General features: G+C 44.8%; 1 protein-coding gene across 1 annotated transcript in view; it reads right to left on the bottom strand.

Annotated features, from left to right (window-relative positions):
* ppp5c (protein phosphatase 5, catalytic subunit) overlaps positions 1-22,726 on the bottom strand; it is a 95,807-nt gene that overhangs the window by 17,800 nt on the left and 55,281 nt on the right. Inside the window, exon 8 of the mRNA XM_063060343.1 lies at positions 17,622-17,764. Coding sequence (XP_062916413.1) covers positions 17,622-17,764 — 143 coding nt within the window. The remainder of the gene's footprint in view (positions 1-17,621; positions 17,765-22,726) is intronic.

Below are 22,726 nucleotides of genomic sequence, written 5' to 3' on the forward strand. Positions count from 1 at the left end.
TAGTCTTCACTGAAGACACGAGCAGCATGCCAGAGGTTCAAGACTGTCAGAGGGCAGATGTGTGAAGCTTGAGAGGTGGTACTTGAGAAATTGAAAGGTCTGAAGGTGGATAAGTCACCTGGATCAGATGGTCTACACCTCAGGGTTCTGAAAGAGATGGCTGAAAAGATTGTGGAGGTATTAGTAATGATCTTTCAAGAATCCATTGATACTGGCATGGTTCTGGAGGAATGGAAAATTGCAGATATCACTCCACTCTTCAAGAAGGGAGAAAGGCAGAAGAAAGGAAATTATAGGCCAGTTAGTCTGACCTCAGTGGTTGGGAAGACATTGGAATCTATTGATAAAGATGTGGTTTCGGGGTACTTGGAGGCACATGATAAAATAGTCCGTAGTCAGCACAGTTTCCTTAAGGGAAAATCTTGCCTAATAAACCTGTTCGAATTTTTTAAAGAAACAACAAGTAGAATAGACAAAGAAGAACCGGTTGATGTTGTGTACTTGGTTTTTCAGAAGGCGTGTGACAAGATGCCACGTGAGGCTGCTTAACAAGTTAAGCGTCCATGGAATACAGGAAAGATACTAGCGTGGACAAACCCATTGGCTGATTGGCAGAAGGCAGAGTGGAAATAAAGGGAGCCTTTTCTGGTTGACTGGCGGTGAATAGTGGTGTTCCACAGTGGAGTGTTGGGACCAATTCTTTTTACATTATATGTCAAAGGCTTAGATGATGGAATTGATGGTTTTGTGGCCAAGTTTGCAGATGATACAAAGATAGATGAAGAGGCAGACAGCTTTGAGGAAGCAGAGAGGCTACAGAAGGACCGACCTATTAGGAGAATAGACAAAGAGCAGATAGAATACAGTGTCTGGAAGCGTATGGTCATGCACTATGATAGAAGTAGTAAAAGGGTACACTATTTTGTAAACGGACAGAAAATTTAAAAACCTGAGGTGGAGCCTTGGGAGTCCTCGTGCAGGTTGAGTCAGTGTTGAGGAACACAAATGCAATGGTCAGGTTCATTTTGAGAGGACTAGAATATAAAAGCAAGGCTGTAATGTTGAGGTTTTATAAAAGACTGGTGAAACCTCACGGAGTAGTGTGTGCAGTTTTGTGCCCCCTTATCTGTGAAAGGACATGCTGACATTGGAGAGGATTCAAAGGAGGCTCAGGAAAATGATTCTGGGATTGAAAGGCTTGTCTTATGAGGAGTGTTTGATAGCTCTGGACCTCGACTCACTGGAATTCAGAATGAGGGGTGACCACATTGAAACCCAACGAACATTAAAAGGCCTTGATAGTGTGGATGTGGAGAGGATGTTTCCTATGGTTGGGGGGGGTGCGGGGAGGGAGTCTAAGATATGAAGACACAGCCTTGGAATGGAGGAGCGTTCTTTTAGAACGAAAATTAGGAGGAATTTCTTTGGCCAGAGAGTGGTGAATCTGTGGAATAAGTGGTGAATCAGGCAGCTGTGGAGGCCAAGTCATTGGGTACACAGTGGGATGCAAAAGTTTGGGCACCCCGGTCAAAATTTCTGTTACTGTGATTAGCTGAGTAAAAGATGAACTGATTTCCAAAAGGCATAAAGTTAAAGATGACACATTTCTTTAATATTTTAAGATTACTTTTTATTTCCATCTTTTACAGTCTCAAAATAAAAAGGAAAAGGGCCCAAACTTTTGCATGCCACTGTATCTAAGACAGAAGTTGATAGATTCATGATTAGTCAGGGTATGAAGGGATATGGGGAGAAACCAAGAGGGTGGGACTGAGAGGGAGGGAAAATGGATCAGTCATGATGAAATGGTGGAGCAGACTCAATGGACCAAATGGCCTAATTTTGCTCCCACATCTTATGGTCTGGTCTTGGCATGGCAAATGACACCAGTCCCTGGCTGTGCAAAAGGAAGCTATGCTCTTGAAAGACCTTTCTCACCTGGGCTAGTCTGCACACTGACTGTAAACTATTCCTGCCCTACATGTTATCTTAACCCTCAGCTTGCTACAACTTTAACACCACATCTATACACACAATTTGTCTCAACTCCAGTATCCCTGATTCCACTCCCCTCCCACCTTAAAACACACATGACCTTCCACCCCAGTTCCCTGCGGTTGTTGGAAAGCCTGTTAAAGTTCATAGTTCAGCTTCACCCATGAAAATTCACTTGGACTACGGGTCAGCAAGGCCCCAGACTGCAAAAGTAATATATCCCAAAATGATGGGCATCAAGAAGAATGACCAGAAACTCCACAACAGTGCAAAGTCTAAGCTGACATTCCCAGAGCAAAACTGAATGGACTTGCACCAGTGATGTTAGTTTTGGAAGACGATACAGCCCTGTACACTTTCTTCAGCAAGGATCCCATTCATCCTCAAGGGGCTGTGCCCCAAGCAGGCAGTATCCAACAGTCATCATCCGGACATGCTCTCCTCATTCAGAGGGAGCGCAGGAGCTGGAGATTCCCTTGGGAACACGGGATTTCTCCCATGTCCCAAGATGCAATGACAGCGTAAGCAGCTACTGAAAACTGTCCCTAGTATGGAGAAAAGCAGGAGAATTTGGGGATGGAGGCAGTTGGTGGGTACGCAAAAAAAAAGAGCTGATCAAAAGAAATGTCTTATGAGGATAGATTGAGCAAGCCTGGGCTTTTCCTTTTGAAGTAAAGAATGATGAGAGGTAATGATAGAGGTGTACAAGATAAGAGGCATAGAATCAGAATCAGGTTTAACATCACCGGTGTACGTGGTGAAATTTGTTAACTTTGCAGCAGCGGTATAATGCAATTCAGGTCAGGTCACTCGTCTGAGTGCTACTGGTACCATGTAACCCAGTACTACCTGTCGCATGGTTGGGTGGTCGGCAACTAAACCAGTTCCCCCACCAGCCTTGCCTGGTGAGGAGGGTGGCTAGACACCCTGCAGCACGACCTGTCAAAGGGCTGATGAACCCTCTCGTAGGGTCAACGGCCATCTAGCAAACACGTGGCATGAAGCGCGGAAAGGGCATCCCTTGCATCGAAGCTTGCTCTGGCCATTCACTGCAACAGAACTTCTCCCAGCCATCTTGGACCCCACTATGCCGCTGGATCCGGGAGGGGATGTCGAGAGGGTGGGTCTGGACCTGTGCAATCCCCTATTTACCTAAAATCCATTCATGCACACGCTGTTCCTTTCTGAGGAGTGGAGTCAACCCCACTAACTGACTGAAAGGAACCACCATCATCCTATGGGATGGATAGCCAGAGAGATAATGCAATACACAAGCGAGAGAGAAGCTATGAAATAGTTATATTATATTATTGCAAAAAAAGAAAGTAGTGATGTAGTATCCCCGGGTTCAATGTCCATTTAGTAATCAGATGACAGAGAGGAAGAAGCCGTTCTCGAATTGTTGAGTGTGCGCCATTAGGCTTCTGTACCTCCTTCCTGATGGTAGCAATGAGAAGAGGGCATGTCCTCAGTGATGGGAGCCCTTCATGATGGATGCCACCTTTTTTGAGGCACCACGCTGGGTATTGCAAAGGTTTGTGCCCATTACAGAGCTCACAAATTTTACAATTCTCTGCAGCTTACTTCAATCCTGTGCAGTAGCATCCCCACCCCGCCCCCCCCAAACAGTGACGGAGCCAGTTAGAATGCTCTCCATGGTACGTCTGTAGAAATCTTCCAGTGTTTTTGGGGACATACCAAATCTCCTCAAACAGAAATATAGCCGCTGTTTTGCCTTCTGTATAGCTGTATCGATATGTTGGGCCCAGGTTAGGTCCTCAGAGATACTGACACGCAGGAACTTGAAATTGCACAGTCTTTCTACTTTGGATCCCTCTCTGAGTACAGGCCTGTGTTCCCTCATCTTGCCCTTTCTGAAGTCCACAGTAGGTTCTTTGGTCTTACTGATGCTGAGTGCAAGGTTGTTGCTGCGACACTACTCAACCAGCTGATATATCTCACTCCTGTACGCCCTCCCGTCACCATCTGAAATTCTGCCAACAGTGGTTGCATCATCAGCAAATTTATAGATGGCATTTGAGCTGTGCCTAGTGTGACAAAAGAATCAGTTATCAGAAGATTGATGCCGATAAGAGGACAATGGGGGAACATTCAAAATGCTAATAAGAGAGAGACGAGAGAGATTACCGAAAGGAGACACAGTCCGAGTATCGTCAGAGACCGGTTGCTTTGAACTGTTTGAAGTTTGATGGACAGGCGATACCCCAGCAGGGGGATAAAAGGAACAGGTTCGCTAAGGCAACACACGACACCCTGGAAGCGGTGTGCCTGCACAAGTCGGTGGGAGTTTTGGAGGTCTGTTCGCGGGACCAGCCATAGACGCACAGGGTGGAAAGATACAGTCGGGCGGGAACCCGGTGTGTGTGTGTCCGCCCTTGCCTGGGTGCCGGGTTCACCGCAGAAGAACGATCGTATCTGGAACGGAGGGGTCATAGTCGGTGACCTCAGAAGACATTACAAAGGGCTCGCCCGAAAGCTAACTGCGAGGAATATCGAAGGTCTGTTTGGAATCTCATTTGCATATTCATTCGTTCTCTCTCTCTCCCCCCAACGGCACAACGGCGATTACTGCGAACTGAACTAAACTGAATTCTGTGTCACTTTTGACTCATCATTTTACCCCTAGACTGCGATAGAGCTTGATTGATCCTATTATCCTAGTTCTGTGTACATGTGTTTTTATTCATTGCTAACCTGTTGCATTTATATCCTTACTATTAGAGTACTGTGTTACTTATTTCTTTAATAAAACTTTCTTAGTTCTAGTAATCCAGACTCCAACTAAGTGGTCCATTTCTGCTGGTTTGGCAACCCAGTTACGGGGTACGTAACATAAGTGGGGTTCTCGTCCGTGATTTTGAACGCTAAATTTGGGACAGGGTAAATTGATTGGGTTAAAATTCCCAAAAGAAAGAAAAGGCAAACAGCAGAAATGGAGATTGAGGAATTTCTAAAGGCGCTGACCTTGGAGGCATTAGAGGATGCCTGGAAAGCGAAATTGGCAGCTGTGGCCAAACGGTTGAATCTTGTTAAGGGAAGTCGACAATGAGGAGAGAGGAGATACACAGAGCTATCGTAGAGCATTATGTGTCTAAAGGTGTATTTCCCCAAGGGGAGCTGGAGGTGATATCTATTGGAAAACCTGGTGGAGACGCAGTACAGGTGCAGCTTGAAAAATTGAGACTCGAGCACGAGTTCCGGGTACGGCAGCTAGAACGCGAAGAGAAACAGTTAGAATGACAATGAGAAGAGAGAGAGTTCTTCATCTTAGAGAGAGGCACTAGACAGGGATGCCCAATTTCTCCTCTCCTTTTTGCGCTATATATTGAACCGCTTGCCCAACTAATAAGACAGAGCGAAATCGTAAAAGGTATCAAGGTGGCAGGGATTGAACAGAAAGTAGCGTTATTCGCAGATGATGTTTTGGTCTATCTGAGTGAACCAGAAAAATCATTTGTTTACACTGTTGAATGACTTTGGGAAAATATCAAGTTATAAAATAAATGTGAAGAAAACGCAGGTTATGTCCCAAAATTATACACCATCCAAAAAATTGCAGGATACATACGATCTTAAGTGGGAAGCTAAATCATTAAAATATTTAGGAATAACCCTGCCGAAGGATCTTTCAACACTGTCACAGGTAAATTATGGGCAATTAATCTCAGAGATAAAAGCAGATATGCATAGATGGAATCTTATCCCCTTTTTAAGTTTAAATTCAAGGATAAATACTATAAAAATGAATATTCTTCCTCGGTTATTGTATCTTTTCTGTACTCTACCGGTGGAGGTGGATGATAATCAATTCAGGGAATGGGACAAATGGATTTCCCGCTTCATTTGGCAAGGAAAGAAACCTAGAATTCGACATAACACCTTACAGTTAGGGAAGGAAGGAGGAGGTATGGTTCTTCCTTGCCTGAGAAATTATTTTTATGCCTCACAGATAACCCCTCTGTTATATTGGTGTAATAGGGAATATAAGGCTAGATGGAAGGAAATAGAATTTGGATTAGTTGACAGTTTTCCTCTGCAGGCCTCAATAGCTGTCAAAGGATTGATGGCCCAGTTGGAAAAATTTAAAAACAGTTGGATAAATCTTACATTAAATGTATGGCAGAAGGTGGTTAATTCATGTGGAATTAATAACATGTGAAAACTCTTTAGATGGTGTGCATATGATACCGAATTCCTTCCCAACAGAGGAGATAAAAGATTTGAGCTATGGATAAAGAAAGGTCTTACAACCTACCTCTCATTTATAGATAAAAGAGTATTACAAAGTTTCCAAATCCTGCAGGACAAACATGGCCTAGAACACAATGACTTTTTTTTTTAGGTACCTTCAAGTACGAAACTATGTTAACCAGAGTTGTAGATATACAGACCTATCAACAGTAGAATTAGAATTTTTCAAGATTCTGAATTCGGCTTGCAGTTCAATACCCAGCAAATCAGTTTCTCGATTATATAATGCACTCTCCCATGCTAAAAATGTAAATACACTGTATATTAAAGAGAAGTGGGAGAAAGAAGCGGGGTTGGTACTTTCAGAGGAGGCTTGGGGGAAAATCTGCAGCTTTCAATGGTCCTCGACTAATTCTTTGACTTGGAGAGAACATTGTTGGAAAAACATTATAAGATACTTCAAGACCCCATATCAGGAAAAATATAAAGATACAAACGTGACGTGTTGGAGAAGGTGCGGCTCCAAGGAGGCAAATCATTTTCATATTTTCTGGGATTGCCCTAAATTAAGTCTATACTGGGAAGGTATTCATAGAACATTAGTTAAGGTACTTAGGTCCCAGATACCTCTGAACTTTGAGACGCTCTATTTGGGGCATGTATTGTTTCTTGAACAGAAGGAAGATATAAAGTTGCTGCAGACCCTCTTAGCGGCAAGTAAGAAATCAATCACTAGAAAGTGGCTAAATCCAGTATCACCTACATTAGAAGATTGGCACGAAATTATCTTGGAAATATTTAAAATGGAAAAGTTGACTTACTCTCTGAGAATTCAAAAAGAAAAATTTTATCAAATCTGGAATAAATGGATTGAATATATAACCCCAATGCGAGCAGACTTTAGATGACTCTCCTAATGATTTATACTGCTCTTCTCATCAACACAGTAATATTGTTAACGTAAGCACCCCAGTCTAAATGTCTTTTTTTTTTGTTTTCTTTTGGAAAACAGAGAATTAACACAAGTAAAGGGAAAGATTTGGGAAAGGGATAAAAAATGAAAAAATTAAGTAAATAAATACATAGGGATTGGATAATTATGTCTGCGGGCAGGAGCAAGCATGAACAAATTAGGATATAAACACCTACAATGGTTATTACATAGGCCTATATACAACATTTTGGACCAGTGGAAATGGTCCAGAAGAGTTATATGGAAACTATTACCATTTTTCTTAACAACTAATACCATTACTTAGCCTAATAGATTAGAATTACCACAGTACATAATTATCTATTTAAGTGTCTAATTTGCTTCTATATCATCTCAATGTGTACTTAAGAATGTATAAATAATTATAGTTTTATACATATAAAAAAATGGAAAAGGTTATATGTGTGAAAAAAGTACATGATATTTGTGAATTCCTTATCCAAATAAAAATAAAATTGATTAAAAAAAAAGAGAGTTAGAACGGCAAGAGAGAGAGAGGTATTTGGAGCGAGAAGAGAGGGACAAACAGTTGGAGCGAGAAGAGAAACAGAGGGAAAGGGAATTTGAGCTGGAGAGGTTAAAGATAAGGGCAGAGCAGGGGCCCATGCCCAACCAAGGTAGAGGGTTCAGGGCGACCCAGGAGGTTAGGCAGGTTTCCCAATTTGACGATACCGATATGGATCGGTACTTTCTCCATTTCGAAAAAGTTGCAGTAAGTCAGGACTGACCGAGGGATGAGTGGGCTGTTTCGCCTCAGAGTGTACTTAAAGGAAAAGCCCAACAAGCTTACTCGGCTTTGTCCGCAGAAGATGCCCAGAGGTACGAGGTGGTGAAAGAGGCCATCCTCAGGATTTATGAGTTGGTCCTGGAGGCATACCAGCAGAGGTTCCGGAATGCAAGGAAGCAGTGGGACCGCACGTATTTAGAGTTTGCCCGTGAGATGCAGACATATTGTGAGCGTTGGTGCGCCTCGAAGGGGGCAAATGGGGATTATGACAGACTGCTACAGCTGATCCTGATTCAGCAGTTTAAAGGTTGTGTCTCTGACGGTATGAGACCCTACCTAGATGAGAAAGAGGCAGACACTTTAGCCGCAACTGCTAAGTTAGCGGATGAATACGCGTAGACACATAAAACGAAGTTTGCCCCGAGTAAAGGCTACCAGAAGGGTAGTCAGGACGGCGGGGAGAGTCCACCAGGAAAGTCAGTAAGTAAGCCGGGGACTAGTGAGAAGGATAAGGTAGACCGGGAGCAGTTTGGTAGGAAGTCTCCTGGGGTCGTCTGTTATAATTGTAGGAAAGTCGGACACTTTGCATCCAGGTGCTTTGCCCCAAAGGAGGAGACAGGAAAGCGAAAGGCGGCGGTTCCGACTGGCTGTATTGAGCTGGTAAGCAAACCGCTAGGAGAGAAGAGAGCTAGCAAAGTTCAGGAAGGGCGCGAGAAGTTTATCTCGGCCGAATTGGTGTCGGTGAAGGAGGGGTTAAACCCAGTTCCAGGTACGGATCTGGAGAGACACGGGAGCATGTCAGTCATTGATATTAAAGAGTGTGTTAGACTTTAGTTCAGAGACCGAGACTGGGAAAGTCAGGGTCATATAAGGCATTGGGAGAGGGACTGAGGCAGTACCTCTGCACCAGATACACCTAAAAAGCGACTTGGTCTCTGGACCAGTCACGATCGGGGTGAGGCCCGAACTACCGATGAAAGGCGTGGAAGTCTTACTCGGTAATGACCTCGCCGGTGGGGAGGTGTACCCAGCAGTGAGATTGACAAGTCAGCCTGCCAGCATTGAGGCCCCGCCCATGGACTCACAGGTTTACCCCGTTTGCACAGTGACTTGGCGTGTGTCCAGAAAGGCTGCCGAAGTAAATTTAGCTGAGACGTTTCTACCAGCCTTGTACCAGGGGGAGGTAAAAAGTGAAAAGAAGGAGCGTAGTGAAACAGGAGGAAGTGAGGGAGCTGAGGCAGACTTAGCATTAGCAAGGAAGGACTTTGTACAGACACAGGAGCGAGACGAGGAGCTAATGGTTTTGGCGGAGACAGCTCTCTCTGAAGCAGAATTAAAAAGGGAGCCAGTAGGCTATTGTGTGGAGGAGGGAGTGCTAAGGAAGAAAGGGAGACCAAGTACCGTGCCTGCAGATGAGGAATGGGGGATGGTGCCAAAAATTTATGGGGATGAGATTTTTAACCTGGCCCACAAGATACCCCTCGGTGGACATTTTGGGGGGAGAAAAACAGTCGGCGGAATCATGAAAGAGTTTTACTGGCAGCACAGGAGGAAGGACTATTGCAGACGTGAGTTAACACAGTTGGAGGATATTAACATGTTAAAAGCTCAATACGATCAGAAAACAGATCTAGCTGGTGATATCATGAAAACTAATGAGGCTAGGGTGCCACCTAATAAGGGGAAAACCCATTTTGAAAAGGTAAGTATGGTGCTGACCAGATGGGAGAACTCTATTGTGTTGACCAACTTTGCAGATGAGTTCTCTCCCTTAATCCCTGAACAAAGCAACCCGCTAAGAGAGCTAATTAAACGGCACGCACGCGTAGGTCCAGATGTCCCGAGGCGATGCAAAGAGCTGGGACACAGAGTTGTTGTCACATCAGGTCAGCCTAGTGAGCAACACCCCTATAAGATGATTAATTCAGTGACAAACGGGCTAAAGAACACAGAAGTGTATATTGGCGATGTAGTGGTCTGGAGTGACACGTGGGAGGAGCACATTATGGCGGTAGAGGAGCTGTTTAAATGGCTGTCCGAAGCCAACCTGACAGTGAATCTTGCAAAAAGTGAATTCGGCCACGCGAAGGTCACTTATCTGGGATTTGTGGTAAGACAGGGGCAGCTGGCTCCGATGCAGGCTATCTCGGAGGTCCCCACCCCGAAAGACAAGAGAGCCCTGAGAAGGTTCTTGGGGATGGTGGGGTAATATAGGAAGTTTTGCAAAAACTTTGCAGATATTACCCCCCCTCTCACTAAGCTTTTGCCAAAGAATGCGAAGTTTGTGTGGAACGACCTTTGTCAACAAGCCTTCGAGAGTCTGAAGGCGATTCTGTGTCACCATCCTGTGCTAAATGCGCCTGATTTTTCAAAACCTTCTCCCTAGCAACAGATGCTAGCGACAAAGCTGCCGGGGCGGTGCTGTTGCAGACAGACAAAGAGGGGGTTGAGCACCCAGTCACTTACTTTTCTAAGAAATTTAATATCCATCAGAGAAATTATTCCACTGTGGAAAAAGAGTTACTGGTCATCATACTGTTATGAGAATACACATAAAATTAAGATGTTTGCTGGCCTGGGCTAGCATCAGTGGCATCAGCAGTTGGTCTGCCACCTGCCCTCAGGGGAAGGAGAGATAAGGAACAATGGAGCAGCGTCTGGAGATGTGTAATGAAGGGACGTGGGAGAGAGAGAGCTGTCTGGAGCGGCTCCCCCTTTGAACCCTGAACTGTTTGAAGTGATGGACAGGCGATACCCCAGCAGGGGGATAAAAAGGGACAGGTTCGCTAAGACAGACACACACGCCACCCGAGGTAACGAGACCCTGGAAGCGGTGCGCCTCTCACGAGTGGGTGAGAAGTACCAGACAACGACCAGGGTGGAAAGGTACGATCAGCGGGAACCCGGTGTGTGTCCGCCCTTGCCTGGGTGCCGGGTTCACTGCAGAGGATCGACCGCATCTGGAGGAGGGGTCACAGTCAGTGACCTCAGGTGACATCACCAAGGACCCGCCCAAAAAGTTGCTTGTGAGCCATCCCGCCGGTCTGTGAGTGAAGCAGTGTTCTGAATGATCAGTTGTTCCTGTTCTATCTCTCTCTTCCCCCACCTTGTCCATCGCCATGGCAACGATTACTGCGAACTGAACTTTGAATCACTTTGAAATTTGGTCATTTACCCCTAGACAACGATAGAGCTTGATTGATGCTGTTATCTTAATTCTGTGCACATGTGTGGTTAACATTGCTGAACTGTTGCATTTATTATCCTTTTGATTACTGTGTTGCTTGTTTCTTTAATAAAACTTTCTTAGTTCTAGTAATCCAGACTCCAACTGAGTGATCCATTTCTGCTGGTTTGGCAACCCAGTTACGGGGTACGTAACATAAGTGGGGTTCTCGTCCGCGATTTTGAACGCTAAATTTGGGACGGAGTAAATTGATTGGGTTAAAATTCCCGAAAGAAAGAAAAGACAAACAGCAGAAATGGAGGTTGAGGAATTTATAAAGGCGCCGACCTTGGAGGCATTAGAGGATGCCAGGAAATCGGAATTGATAGCTGTGGCAAAACGGTTGAATCTTGCTAAGGTGAAGTCGACATGAGGAGAGAGGAGATACACAGAGCTATTGTAGAGCACTATGTATCTAAAGGTGTGTTTCCCCAAGGTGAGCTGGGGGTGGTGTCTATTGAAAAACCTGCTGGAGACGCGGTACAGGTACAGCTTGAAAAACTGAGACTCGAGCACGAGTTCCGGGTACGGCAGTTAGAACACGAAGAGAAGCAGTTAGAAAGGCAGGAGAGAGAGTTAGAAAGGCGGGAGAAAGAGAAAGAGATGGAAAGGAAAGAGAGAGAGAGACAGTTGGAGAGAGAAGAGAGAGAGAGGGACAGACAGTTGGAGAGAGAGGAGAAACAGAGGGAAAGGGAATTTGAGCTGGAAAAGTTAAGGATAAGGGCCGAGCAGGGGCTCGTGCCGAACCAAGGTGGAGGGTTCCGGGCGACCCAGGAGGTTAGGCTGGTTCCCCCATTTGATGATACTGACGTGGATCGGTACTTCCTCCACTTCGAAAAAGTGGCTATAAGTCAGGACTGGCCGAGGGATAAGTGGGTTGTTTTACTTCAGAGTGTACTGAAAGGGAAGGCCCAAGAAGCTTACTCCTCCGCTTTGTCCGCGGAAGATGCCCAGAGGTATGAGGTGGTGAAAGAGGCCATCCTCAGGATTTATGAGTTGGTCCCGGAGGCATACCGGCAGAGGTTCCGGAATGCGAGGAAGCAGTGGGACCGCACGTATTTGGAATTTGCTCGTGAGATGCAAACATATTGTGAGCGTTGGTGCGCCTCGAAAGGGGTAGAGGGGGATTATGACAGACTGCTGCAGCTGATTCTGATTGAGCAGTTTAAAGGTTGTGTCCCTGAGGGTATGAGACCCTACCTTGATAAGAAAGAGGCAGCCACGTTAGCCGCAACTGCTAAGTTAGCGGATGAGTATGCGTTGACGCATAAAATGAAGTTTGCCCCGAGTAAAGGCTACCAGAAGGGTAGTCAGGACGGAGGGGAGAGTCCGCCGGAAAAGTCAGAAAGTAAGCTGGGGACTAGTGAAAAGGATAAGGTAGACTGGGAGCAGTCTGGTAGGAAGTCTCCTGGGGTCGTCTGTTATAATTGTGGGAAAGTCGGACACTTTGCGTCCAGGTGCTTTGCCCCAAGGACGGAGATGGGGAAAGGAAAAGCGGAAATTTGGAATGGCTGTATCGAGCTGTTAAGCGAACCGCTAGGGAAGGACAGGTCTGAAAAAGTCCAGGAAGGGCGCGAGAGGTTTATCTCGGCCGGACTGGTGTCAGTGAAGGAGAGGTTAAAACCAGTTCCAGTGCGGATCTGGAGAGACACGGGAGCGTGTCAGTCACTAATACTGAAGAGTGTATTAGAGTTTAGCTCAGAGACCCAGACTGGGGAGGTAGAGGTCAAAGGTGTTGGGGAAGGGACAGAGTCAGTCCCTTTGCACCAGATACACTTACAGAGCGACCTGGTCTCTGGACTAGTCACGATCGGGGTGAGGTCCGAATTACCGATGAAAGACGTGGAAGTCTTGCTCGGTAATGACATCGCCGGAGGAATTGTGTTCCCAGTCGTGAGATTGACGGGTCAGCCTGCCAGCATTGAGGCCCCGCCCATGGACTCGCGGGTTCATCGCGAGCCCGCGATGGTGAATTTGGCTGAAACGTTTCTGCCAACCTTGTATGAGACAGGGTGTAGTGAGATAAGAGGTAGTGAGGGAGCTGGGACGGACGTAGCAGTAGCCGGGAAAGAATTTGTGCAGACGCAGGAGCGAAACGAGGGGCTGATGGTTTTGGCAGAGACCGCTCTCTCTGACACAGCCTTGACAAGCTATTGTGCGGAGGAGGAAGTGCTAAGGAAGAAAGGGAAATCAAGTACAGTACCCGCAGATGAGGAATGGGGGGTGGTGCAAAAGAGTTATGGGGATGAGGTTTTTAACATGGCCCACGAGGTACCCCCCGGTGGACATCTTGCGGTGCTGGAGGAAACAGTTGGTGGAATCATGAAAGAGATTTACCTGCTGCCCAAGGGGAAAAATGTTATTGATCATGACCGACGCGAACTGAGACGGTCACCGGCTTTTGATATGCTAACAAACCTAGTCGGTCTTAGCGTGGAAATCAATGAAGCTAGGGGCCCCCTGATAAGAGAAAAAACCATTTTGAAAAGATTAGGATGGGATCGGTCAGATGGGAGAAGGCTATTGTTTTGGCCAGGTCTACTGATAAGGTCTCTCCCTTAATCCCCGAACAAAGCGAATCTTTAGAAGGAGTAATTAAACGACTCGCACCCATGTGTTTGATTGTCCCGAGGAAATGCAAAGAACTGGGACGTTGGGTGATTGTGGTTACAATAGGGCAGCCAAGTAAACAACACCCATATTTTTTTTTTGAGTAATTCAGTGACTAAAGGGCTGATGAACACAGAGGTGTGTATTGGCAATTTAATACGGCTGTCTGAAGCCAGTTTGATAGTGAACCTTGAAAAAAATGAATTCGGCCACACGAGGGTCACTTACCTGGGAATTGTGGTGACACAGGGGCAGCTGGCAGTGATGCAAGCTACAGTGCAGGCTATCGCTGACCTCCCAACCCCGACAGACAAGAGGGCCCTCAGAAGGCTCTTGAAGATGGTGGGGTACTGCAGGAAGTTTTGCAATAACTCTGCGGTCAATACCCGTCCCCCTCCTATTAAGCCCTTGCGAGAGAAAATTGAGTCGGAATGGGACGACCCTTGTTGTTGTGGTCTGGGACAAAACCAAATGAGAGATTACATTGGTCGCAATTCATCAGTGTTTTTGGCCACTATGAAGTTTGCTGAGTTGGAGCCTGGTCTAAGGGATTATTAATAACACGTGTAAAAGGAACAGAAAATGTGATGACTGTCTGTCAAGGTGTTGACAGCTTCAAACTCGCTGTGTTAGCCAAATAGCTGATAAAGATGTATATTGTCTATGTATCAAATAATGTAGTCATGTTTGTAATTTTTACCTCCCGGTAAAAATCCTTAAAGGGGGGAAGTGTTACGAGAATACACATAAAATTAAGATGTTTGCTGGCCTGGGCTAGCATCAGTGGCATCAGCAGTTGGTCTGCCACCTGCCCTCAGGGGAAGGAGAGATAAGGAACAATGGAGCAGCGTCTGGAGATGTGTAATGAAGGGACGTGGGAGAGAGAGAGCTGTCTGGAGCGGCTCCCCCTTTGAACCCTGAACTGTTTGAAGTGATGGACAGGCGATACCCCAGCAGGGGGATAAAAAGGGACAGGTTCGCTAAGACAGACACACACGCCACCCGAGGTAACGAGACCCTGGAAGCGGTGCGCCTCTCACGAGTGGGTGAGAAGTACCAGACAACGACCAGGGTGGAAAGGTACGATCAGCGGGAACCCGGTGTGTGTCCGCCCTTGCCTGGGTGCCGGGTTCACTGCAGAGGATCGACCGCATCTGGAGGAGGGGTCACAGTCGGTGACCTCAGGTGACATCACCAAGGACCCGCCCAAAAAGTTGCTTGTGAGCCATCCCGCCGGTCTGTGAGTGAAGCAGTGTTCTGAATGATCAGTTGTTCCTGTTCTATCTCTCTCTTCCCCCACCTTGTCCATCGCCATGGCAACGATTACTGCGAACTGAACTTTAAATCACTTTGAAATTTGGTCATTTACCCCTAGACAACGATAGAGCTTGATTGATGCTGTTATCTTAATTCTGTGCACATGTGTGGTTAACATTGCTGAACTGTTGCATTTATTATCCTTTCGATTACTGTGTTGCTTGTTTCTTTAATAAAACTTTCTTAGTTCTAGTAATCCAGACTCCAACTGAGTGATCCATTTCTGCTGGTTTGGCAACCCAGTTACGGGGTACGTAACAATACTAGCATTACAACATTTTGAGGTTTATATTTGCCCAGCACGGAAACCACTGATAATTTACACTGACCACAACCCATTAGTGTTTTTGGCCACTATGAAGATAAAAACAAAAGATTGCTAAGTTGGAGTCTGGTGCTACAGGAATTTGATATAAAAATTACACATATAAAAGGAACGGAAAGTGTGATTGCTGACTGTCTGTCAAGGTGTTGACAACTTAAAATTCTCTGTATTAGCCAAATAGCCTGATGAACATGTATATTTGTGTGTATTTAATAACGTATTCATGCCTATAATTGTTACCCCGGTAAAAATCCTTTGAAGGATAGGGGTGTGACAAAAGAACCAGTTATCAGAAGATTGATGCCGATAAGAGGACAATGGGGGAACATTCAAAATGCTAATAAGAGAGAGACGAGAGAGATTACCGAAAGGAGACACAGTTCCGAGTATCGTCAGAGACCGGTTGCTTTGAACTGTTTGAAGTTTGATGGACAGGCGATACCCCAGCAGGGGGATAAAAGGAACAGGTTCGCTAAGGCAACACATGACACCCTGGAAGCGGTGTGCCTGCACAAGTCGGTGGGAGTTTTGGAGGTCTGGTCGCGGGACCAGCCATAGACGCACAGGGTGGAAAGATACGGTCGGGCGGGAACCCAGTGTGTGTGTGTCCGCCCTTGCCTGGGTGCCGGGTTCACCGCAGAAGAACGATCGTATCTGGAACGGAGGGGTCACAGTCGGTGACCTCAGAAGACATTACAAAGGGCTCGCCCGAAAGCTAACTGCGAGGGATATCGAAGGTCTGTTTGGAATCCCATTTGCATATTCATTCGTTCTCTCTCTCTCCCCCCAACGGCACAACGGCGATTACTGCGAACTGAACTAAACTGAACTCTGTGTCACTTGTGACTGATCATTTTACCCCTAGACTGCGATAGAGCTTGATTGATCCTATTATCCTAGTTCTGTGTACGTGTGTTTATTCATTGCTAACCTGTTGCATTTATATCCTTACTATTAGAGTACTGTGTTACTTATTTCTTTAATAAAACTTTCTTAGTTCCAGTAATCCAGACTCCAACTAAGTGGTCCATTTCTGCTGGTTTGGCAACCCAGTTACGGGGTACGTAACACTAGGCATACTTTATTGGGTATAGAGAGCAGTGGGCTAAGCACACATCCCTGAGGTGTGCTAATGTTGATTTTCAGCGAGGTGGAGATGTTATTTCTAATCAGCAAAGATTTTGATCTTCTAGTTAGGAAGTTGAGGCTCCAGTTGCAGAGGGAGGTTGCACAGAACAAGTGGACAGACAGTATCATCTCTCCACCCCCACCCAAGCAGAAATGGTTAGTGATTGGAGGAAAGTATGAGAGTGGGCGAATGCCAGAGGGAGCCTGTTGTACACAGATTTTCTGTTGTATCACAGTAGAAGTCAATAGCACTTACACCACTACCATCGGGCAGCAGGTCCCACACCACCAGGTTCAGGAAGGGCAATTACCCTTCAACCATCAGGCTGCTGAACCAACATGGATAATTACTCACCTCAACACCGAACTGCTTTCCCAAACTGTGGACTCACTGTCAAGGACCCGACAACTGCTGTTCTCAGTTTTTTTAAACTTAAATTTACATTTTCATTTTATTTATTAGTTGCACGATTTGTCTTCTTTTGCACATTGGTTATTTGTAAGTTTTTGTTACGTAGAGTTTTTCATTGATTCTATTGTATTTCTTTATTTTCCTGTGAATCCCTGCAAGAAATTGAATCACAATGTAGTATATTGTGACATGGAAAATAACTTTACCCTGAACTCGAATGTGAAAAGACTGTAGAAATGGGGGGGTGGGGGGTGGTTTAGATTCTAAACGCTGGATTTCTATGATCTGTCACTGAGAAATAGCGCTGGTGAATCCAGCTGGGAACACGCAACCAGTACAAGAAAATTGTGTCAAAAAATGCTCAGCGCATCAGGCAGCTTTTGTGGTGAAAGAAGCATATTTAATATGTCAGGTTAAAGACCTCGTTAATAAGTTTTTCCTCTTCATAGACTGAATGCCCTGCTGAGCAATTACAAGCTATTAATTTAGATTTTCAGCAACAGCACTTTGTTTCTGTAGAAAGTCACTGAGACAATAACACAAGAGATTCTGCACAGGTTGGAACCTAGAGCAACACACACAAAATGCTAGAGGAACTCAGCAGGTCAGGCTGCATTTTGTTCGAATTGCTGTCAGACAGTAACAAAGTTGGGCAGCAGACCACTGTGTACTCACCAAAACTTTACTGTTGATGCACTGTGCCAGAGGGAGCCACTGGAACACCTCACTGAAGAGCTCAAACATCTGCGACGTATACTTGGCCTTCACCTCACCTTCAAAGCCATACATTTGGTTCATGTTGTCTGTTTCATGGTTACCTGTGGCAACAAAAGTACAAACCTCATTAGCACAGGTTAAATATACAAAACAAGCACTGGCAACCTCTGCTCAACTAGGAAAGTCCAGAGGGATAGTACCAGAATTTATCCACTGTCACTGGACGTTCCATCAATTCTCCGGGTGTTCCGAGCTATTTGGTATTTATCTTGTGGTTAGATTGCAGACAAGAGAAATATTTTTAGCCTGACTGTAGTCATGTTTTTTTGGTGGGAGACAGGAGTGTGGCAGGAGTGGGCTGTGATAAACACAGGACCCTTGCTACAGGACCTGACCTAGTAAGACACTTGCACTCAGGGTTACTTATCACCATCAGTGGGTTGCAAACTGACTGTTGGCTTTAATCCCTGACATGAAACACAAGTGCACAGTTGTAGCAAGAAAATTTAGGGTGTTGTAAGGCCATGGAGAGCCACCCATTCTTTATACAGATATGTTATTATTCACAGGGATGAGTTAAGACATGAACAAAGATTACTTAGCTTAACATTCCACCCAAGGCAATATGGAAAGCAGCGAATATGCCACATGTTGGTTGACAGGCTCCTCTCTGCTACTAGTTGTTATCTCATCTTCCCTTTGCTTATTTCCCACACTCACTTTCTCTCAAAAAAAAACAGCTTGGGGGCTGGAACACAGAAACAAAAATAATGGAAATGAAGCTTATTAATTCTTCTAACTTGTGCCAACTGATCTGGTTAACTCATCATGCCAACACTTGCTGAGATATATTGGTTCATGTTGTTTACTTCTCATTCACGCCAACAAATCCTTTCATGTCCTACAAGTTTAATTGAGCTTCACACAATCTGCAGATCTTCAATTTTGCTCCTCTGTTCATCCTTGGAATTTCAATCACTACCAGTGCCAAGGAAACAAGATCTGAAACTCTCACCTGATAACTCCTCTCCCTCCTCCTTCAAAGTTGTCTAAAAGTATAGTTCTTTGATCAAAGTTTTAGTCACCCAGTCATTAAAAAATCTCCTTACTTGATTTTGTTTGAGGTGAAAAGTATAAATTCTCATATTTGTTCAATAACAGACCTACGTCATCCTACTGCAAAACAGTGTATCAGTTAGTCCATCACTTTACAACATCAGTAATTACCAATCAGGGATCAATGCCAGTCGCTGTCTGTAAGGAGTTTGTACTTTGTCCCTGTGATCGCCTGGTTTACCTTCAGTTTCCTCCCAAATTCTGAAAGATGTACAGCTGAGGGTTAGCAATTTGTGCACATACTATGTATGAAGTATGGTGACACTTGCAGGCTGCCCCCAGCACATCCTCAATGCAAGCAATGCATCTTACCGTTTCTAGATACATTTGATAAATAAAACTCATCTTAATCTCCAAATTCTCCAATTCTCAATTTTAGCTGCACCTGTCTATCTTTTGTAGTTTTCTGTTTTCACTCAACTATTGCTGTTGCCCTTTCCCTGGCCATGCAAGAAATGAATCCACAATGGGTTCAATTTCCAAGTAAAAATGCTTGGATCTGCAAGAGCCCCTTTGACATCTCTCAGCCTGGCAAATCCAGCTACTGAATACAAGTGGTGTTAAAACAGGGCAAATATGGTGGGTCCATTTCATTAAAATATTTCAATATGGTGATGTTTGAGAGTTGATGTGCATGTTCACTCCTAATTTTAGAAATACAACTTTCATTTTAACATTACAAATTTTCCACAGCTTACAAGTGTTCCTTGGAGCACAGAAGGATGACAGATTTTATGGAGGTATACAATATTATGAGGGGTATAGATGGGATAAAGTGTGCTTGCAATTACCCTCTGAGGTTGGGTGGGACAAGAGGTCATGGGTCAAGGGTGAAAGGTGAAGTGTTTAAGGGGAACATAAAGGAAAACTTCCTCACTCAGAGGGTGGTGAGAATGTGAAAGTGGTGGATACAGGTTCGATGTCAACACTTATGAGAAATTCAGATATACACATGGATGGGAGGGGTATGAAGGGCTACATTCCAGGTTAAGGGTGACGGGAGTAGGAAGCATAATACTAGATGGGCCAAAAGGCTTGTTTCTGTGCTCTATGACTTAGACTACGTCCACACTACGCCGGATAATTTTGAAAACGCCGGTTTCAAGTAAAAACGACAGGCGTCCACACTAAGCGTTTTTCAAAATATCTCCGTCCACATTAGATGGATATTTGGGCAAATCTCCTCCTACTGGGCATGCGCAGGACACACAGAAAACAAGCGAAGAGGAAATGATATACTTCGTGCACGTTTGTCCAGTTACAGAGTAGAAAAACTTTAAAGGAATTGCTCTTGGCTTTCGCACAGGAAGACTTAAGACTTCAAAAAAACAAATACTGGAGCGTATGGAGGCAACTGACAGGGAGTTCACGGACAGTATAACCCAGCTGACGACGAACACTGAAAATCTGACTAACTCTGTTACATTAATAAAGCACCTTGTTAAACGTATAAAACGTCTGCATCACCGTTATCTTGTATTTCCATACAATGTTACATTAGGCTGTTACACATCTATTGTCAGAGAAGTACTTGCATAAATAGTACAAGCAAGGACAGAAAACAGGGCGAAGTGAGTATACTTATTTATTCAGTAAGCTATGGGTCAACTGGTTTCAGTCTCGCCCGTCTGTTCTGAAATTGTTAGGTGGGTGGTGGCGTTCAAGAAAACAACGAACATCTGTTCCGGCACGTCATGACAGCGTTTTTAAATAGTCAAAAAACCTCACTCTACAATTTAACTCTCACGCCGTTCACACCGACTTGCACATTATAACAGCTTGTGCAGTACCAAGCAGAAGCAGAAAAAAGCATTGTTGTTGTGGTGTTGTCATGACAGCGTTTTAAAATCTCTCCGTTTACCCCGTACACACTACGCAGGATATTAAGCGTTTTCAGATTTATTCACTCTGGAGAGTGTTTTCGAAAATCTCCGTTTTCGGGGGCTGAAAACACCGGCTCAGTGTGGACGGGAGGGCAAAACGAAGAGAAAAAGCTTTGTTTTCAAAATTATCCGGCGTAGTGTGGACGTACCCTAAGTGATATTCAATTAAACAGGTCTGATAGTGGGCACATGTCATTGTTGTTCTTATCACTGCTGCTCGTTCCTTAACGAGTGGAGACTGTACTATCAACAAACCATGGCCCAGGGCAGAGATAACGGATAAACTCGAGACAGCGGGTGATCTGTTCCATTCCACATCAAACACACCTATTGCAGATATTCTGATGATTCTTTTAAAAATTTAGAGATACAGCACAGAAACAGGCCATTCCAGTCCACAAGCCCAGTTCCAGTTCCACCCATTTAACCTGTTAACCTATACATCTTTGGAATGTGACAGGAAACCTACAGGTGGTGGGGAAAACATAGAAACTCCTTACATACAGGAATGGGAACTGAACTCAGCTCCGTCGCACTGTAACAGCATTATGCACTACTGTGCTGTTTCTTTTTGATCTCCAGTAATAATGCGCTCACATAAGTATGATGCTCTCCTGAAGGGCTGTTTACTGGTGGGCCCTCAGGTGGCTTAGTGGTCGATCTGCGATCCATGTGTTCTAGTGCAGTGTGGGCACAAGTAAGTGATTTGGTTGTTCAATGTCTCCTTTCGCCTCTGCAGCTCTGCAGGACAGCAGAGGTCGCTTTCATGTAATGCAGCTCACTCGTGAACCGATTTCCTCCGGTGTTATCTATTGTTATGCTCTTTTTTTTAAAAATAAAAAACGTACCATTGGCTGATTGGTCCCACCTATTTTCATTCATGGTTGCATTGATTTGACATAACTGTTCTGAAAGTGAAGGGCCATTTCGGACACCCCAGGAACATCATCCACTGTGCTGCAGATCTGGAGACACTTGGCTTGATTGCTTAAGGCAGCAGATTTCCTTGCTTCAAGACAGAAACATGGCAAATTCATAGCCACCATGATATTCCATTCCGGGCTTACTCACTGAATTCAAATTCCCCAGATGCCAACAGGGGAACAGAACTATCCCCATATCTCCTGCAACAGACAATGTACTACAGATCCCTATGGAATTAACCCGTTCTCTGCAGTGCTTAAACCAGATCATTCCACTGGTTGGAGCTAGCTGGGATGTCAATAGATTTCCGAAAGGACAAGAAACCATGAACCAACCCATGAACATGGTCGAAATAACTGCTGTCGCCCGTAATAGCTGGACCCAGAACGCATGTATTCTTACAACTCAAGTATTCCTTCTATTTTACATGTGCACAAGGAGAACAACATGGGCCCATCACCCTTGCTGTTCTCCAATCTGAACAGAAAACTGCTATTTTTGTACAGAATTGGCATATTAGTTATGGATATTGTTTACTGTAAATTGTAGTGTTTGAACCCCTTACTCTCAAGGTCAATCGCCATTGATAATAGAACTGTTAAAGTCATTGAAACTTCAAGCAGAAAGCCAATGACACTTTTGTAGTTAGTCAAAATCAATAAAGCCTTGTAAACAAGGTGGGAGAGCAGAAACCCAATTGGATGAGAACTAACTAATTAGGAGGGATGGACTACGGGGGGTATAAAATACTACCGGACTAGACATGCCCAGGCATCATTCCTGATGAAGATGGTAATTTGTCATTGAAATCAATACCTATACCTGGCTGGAAGCCTGAAAAGAGGTTATTCATCATATATGCCTAAAAAGCATCTGATTCTATTTCAATAAAGCCCTACTTGTTGGGTATGGTTCCATCTGTCTCCAACACACTCTATTATACGAAGGGATGCTTTGTTTAGTCCTGAGAAGGCTCTCAGCCCAAATTGTCAACTGTTCAATCTTTTCCTGCCTGACCCGACCTGCTAAGTTGCTTCAGCATTGTGTGTGTGTTGCTTTGGAAGTCTCATTTCATTGAGGACACACTGCCTCAGCAGGAATGTCTCCAGCAGTCTCACTTGACTAGAACTGCCCCAGGCA

Source organism: Mobula hypostoma, chromosome 10, assembly GCF_963921235.1.
Source record: "Mobula hypostoma chromosome 10, sMobHyp1.1, whole genome shotgun sequence".
NCBI classification, from domain to species: domain Eukaryota; kingdom Metazoa; phylum Chordata; class Chondrichthyes; order Myliobatiformes; family Myliobatidae; genus Mobula; species Mobula hypostoma.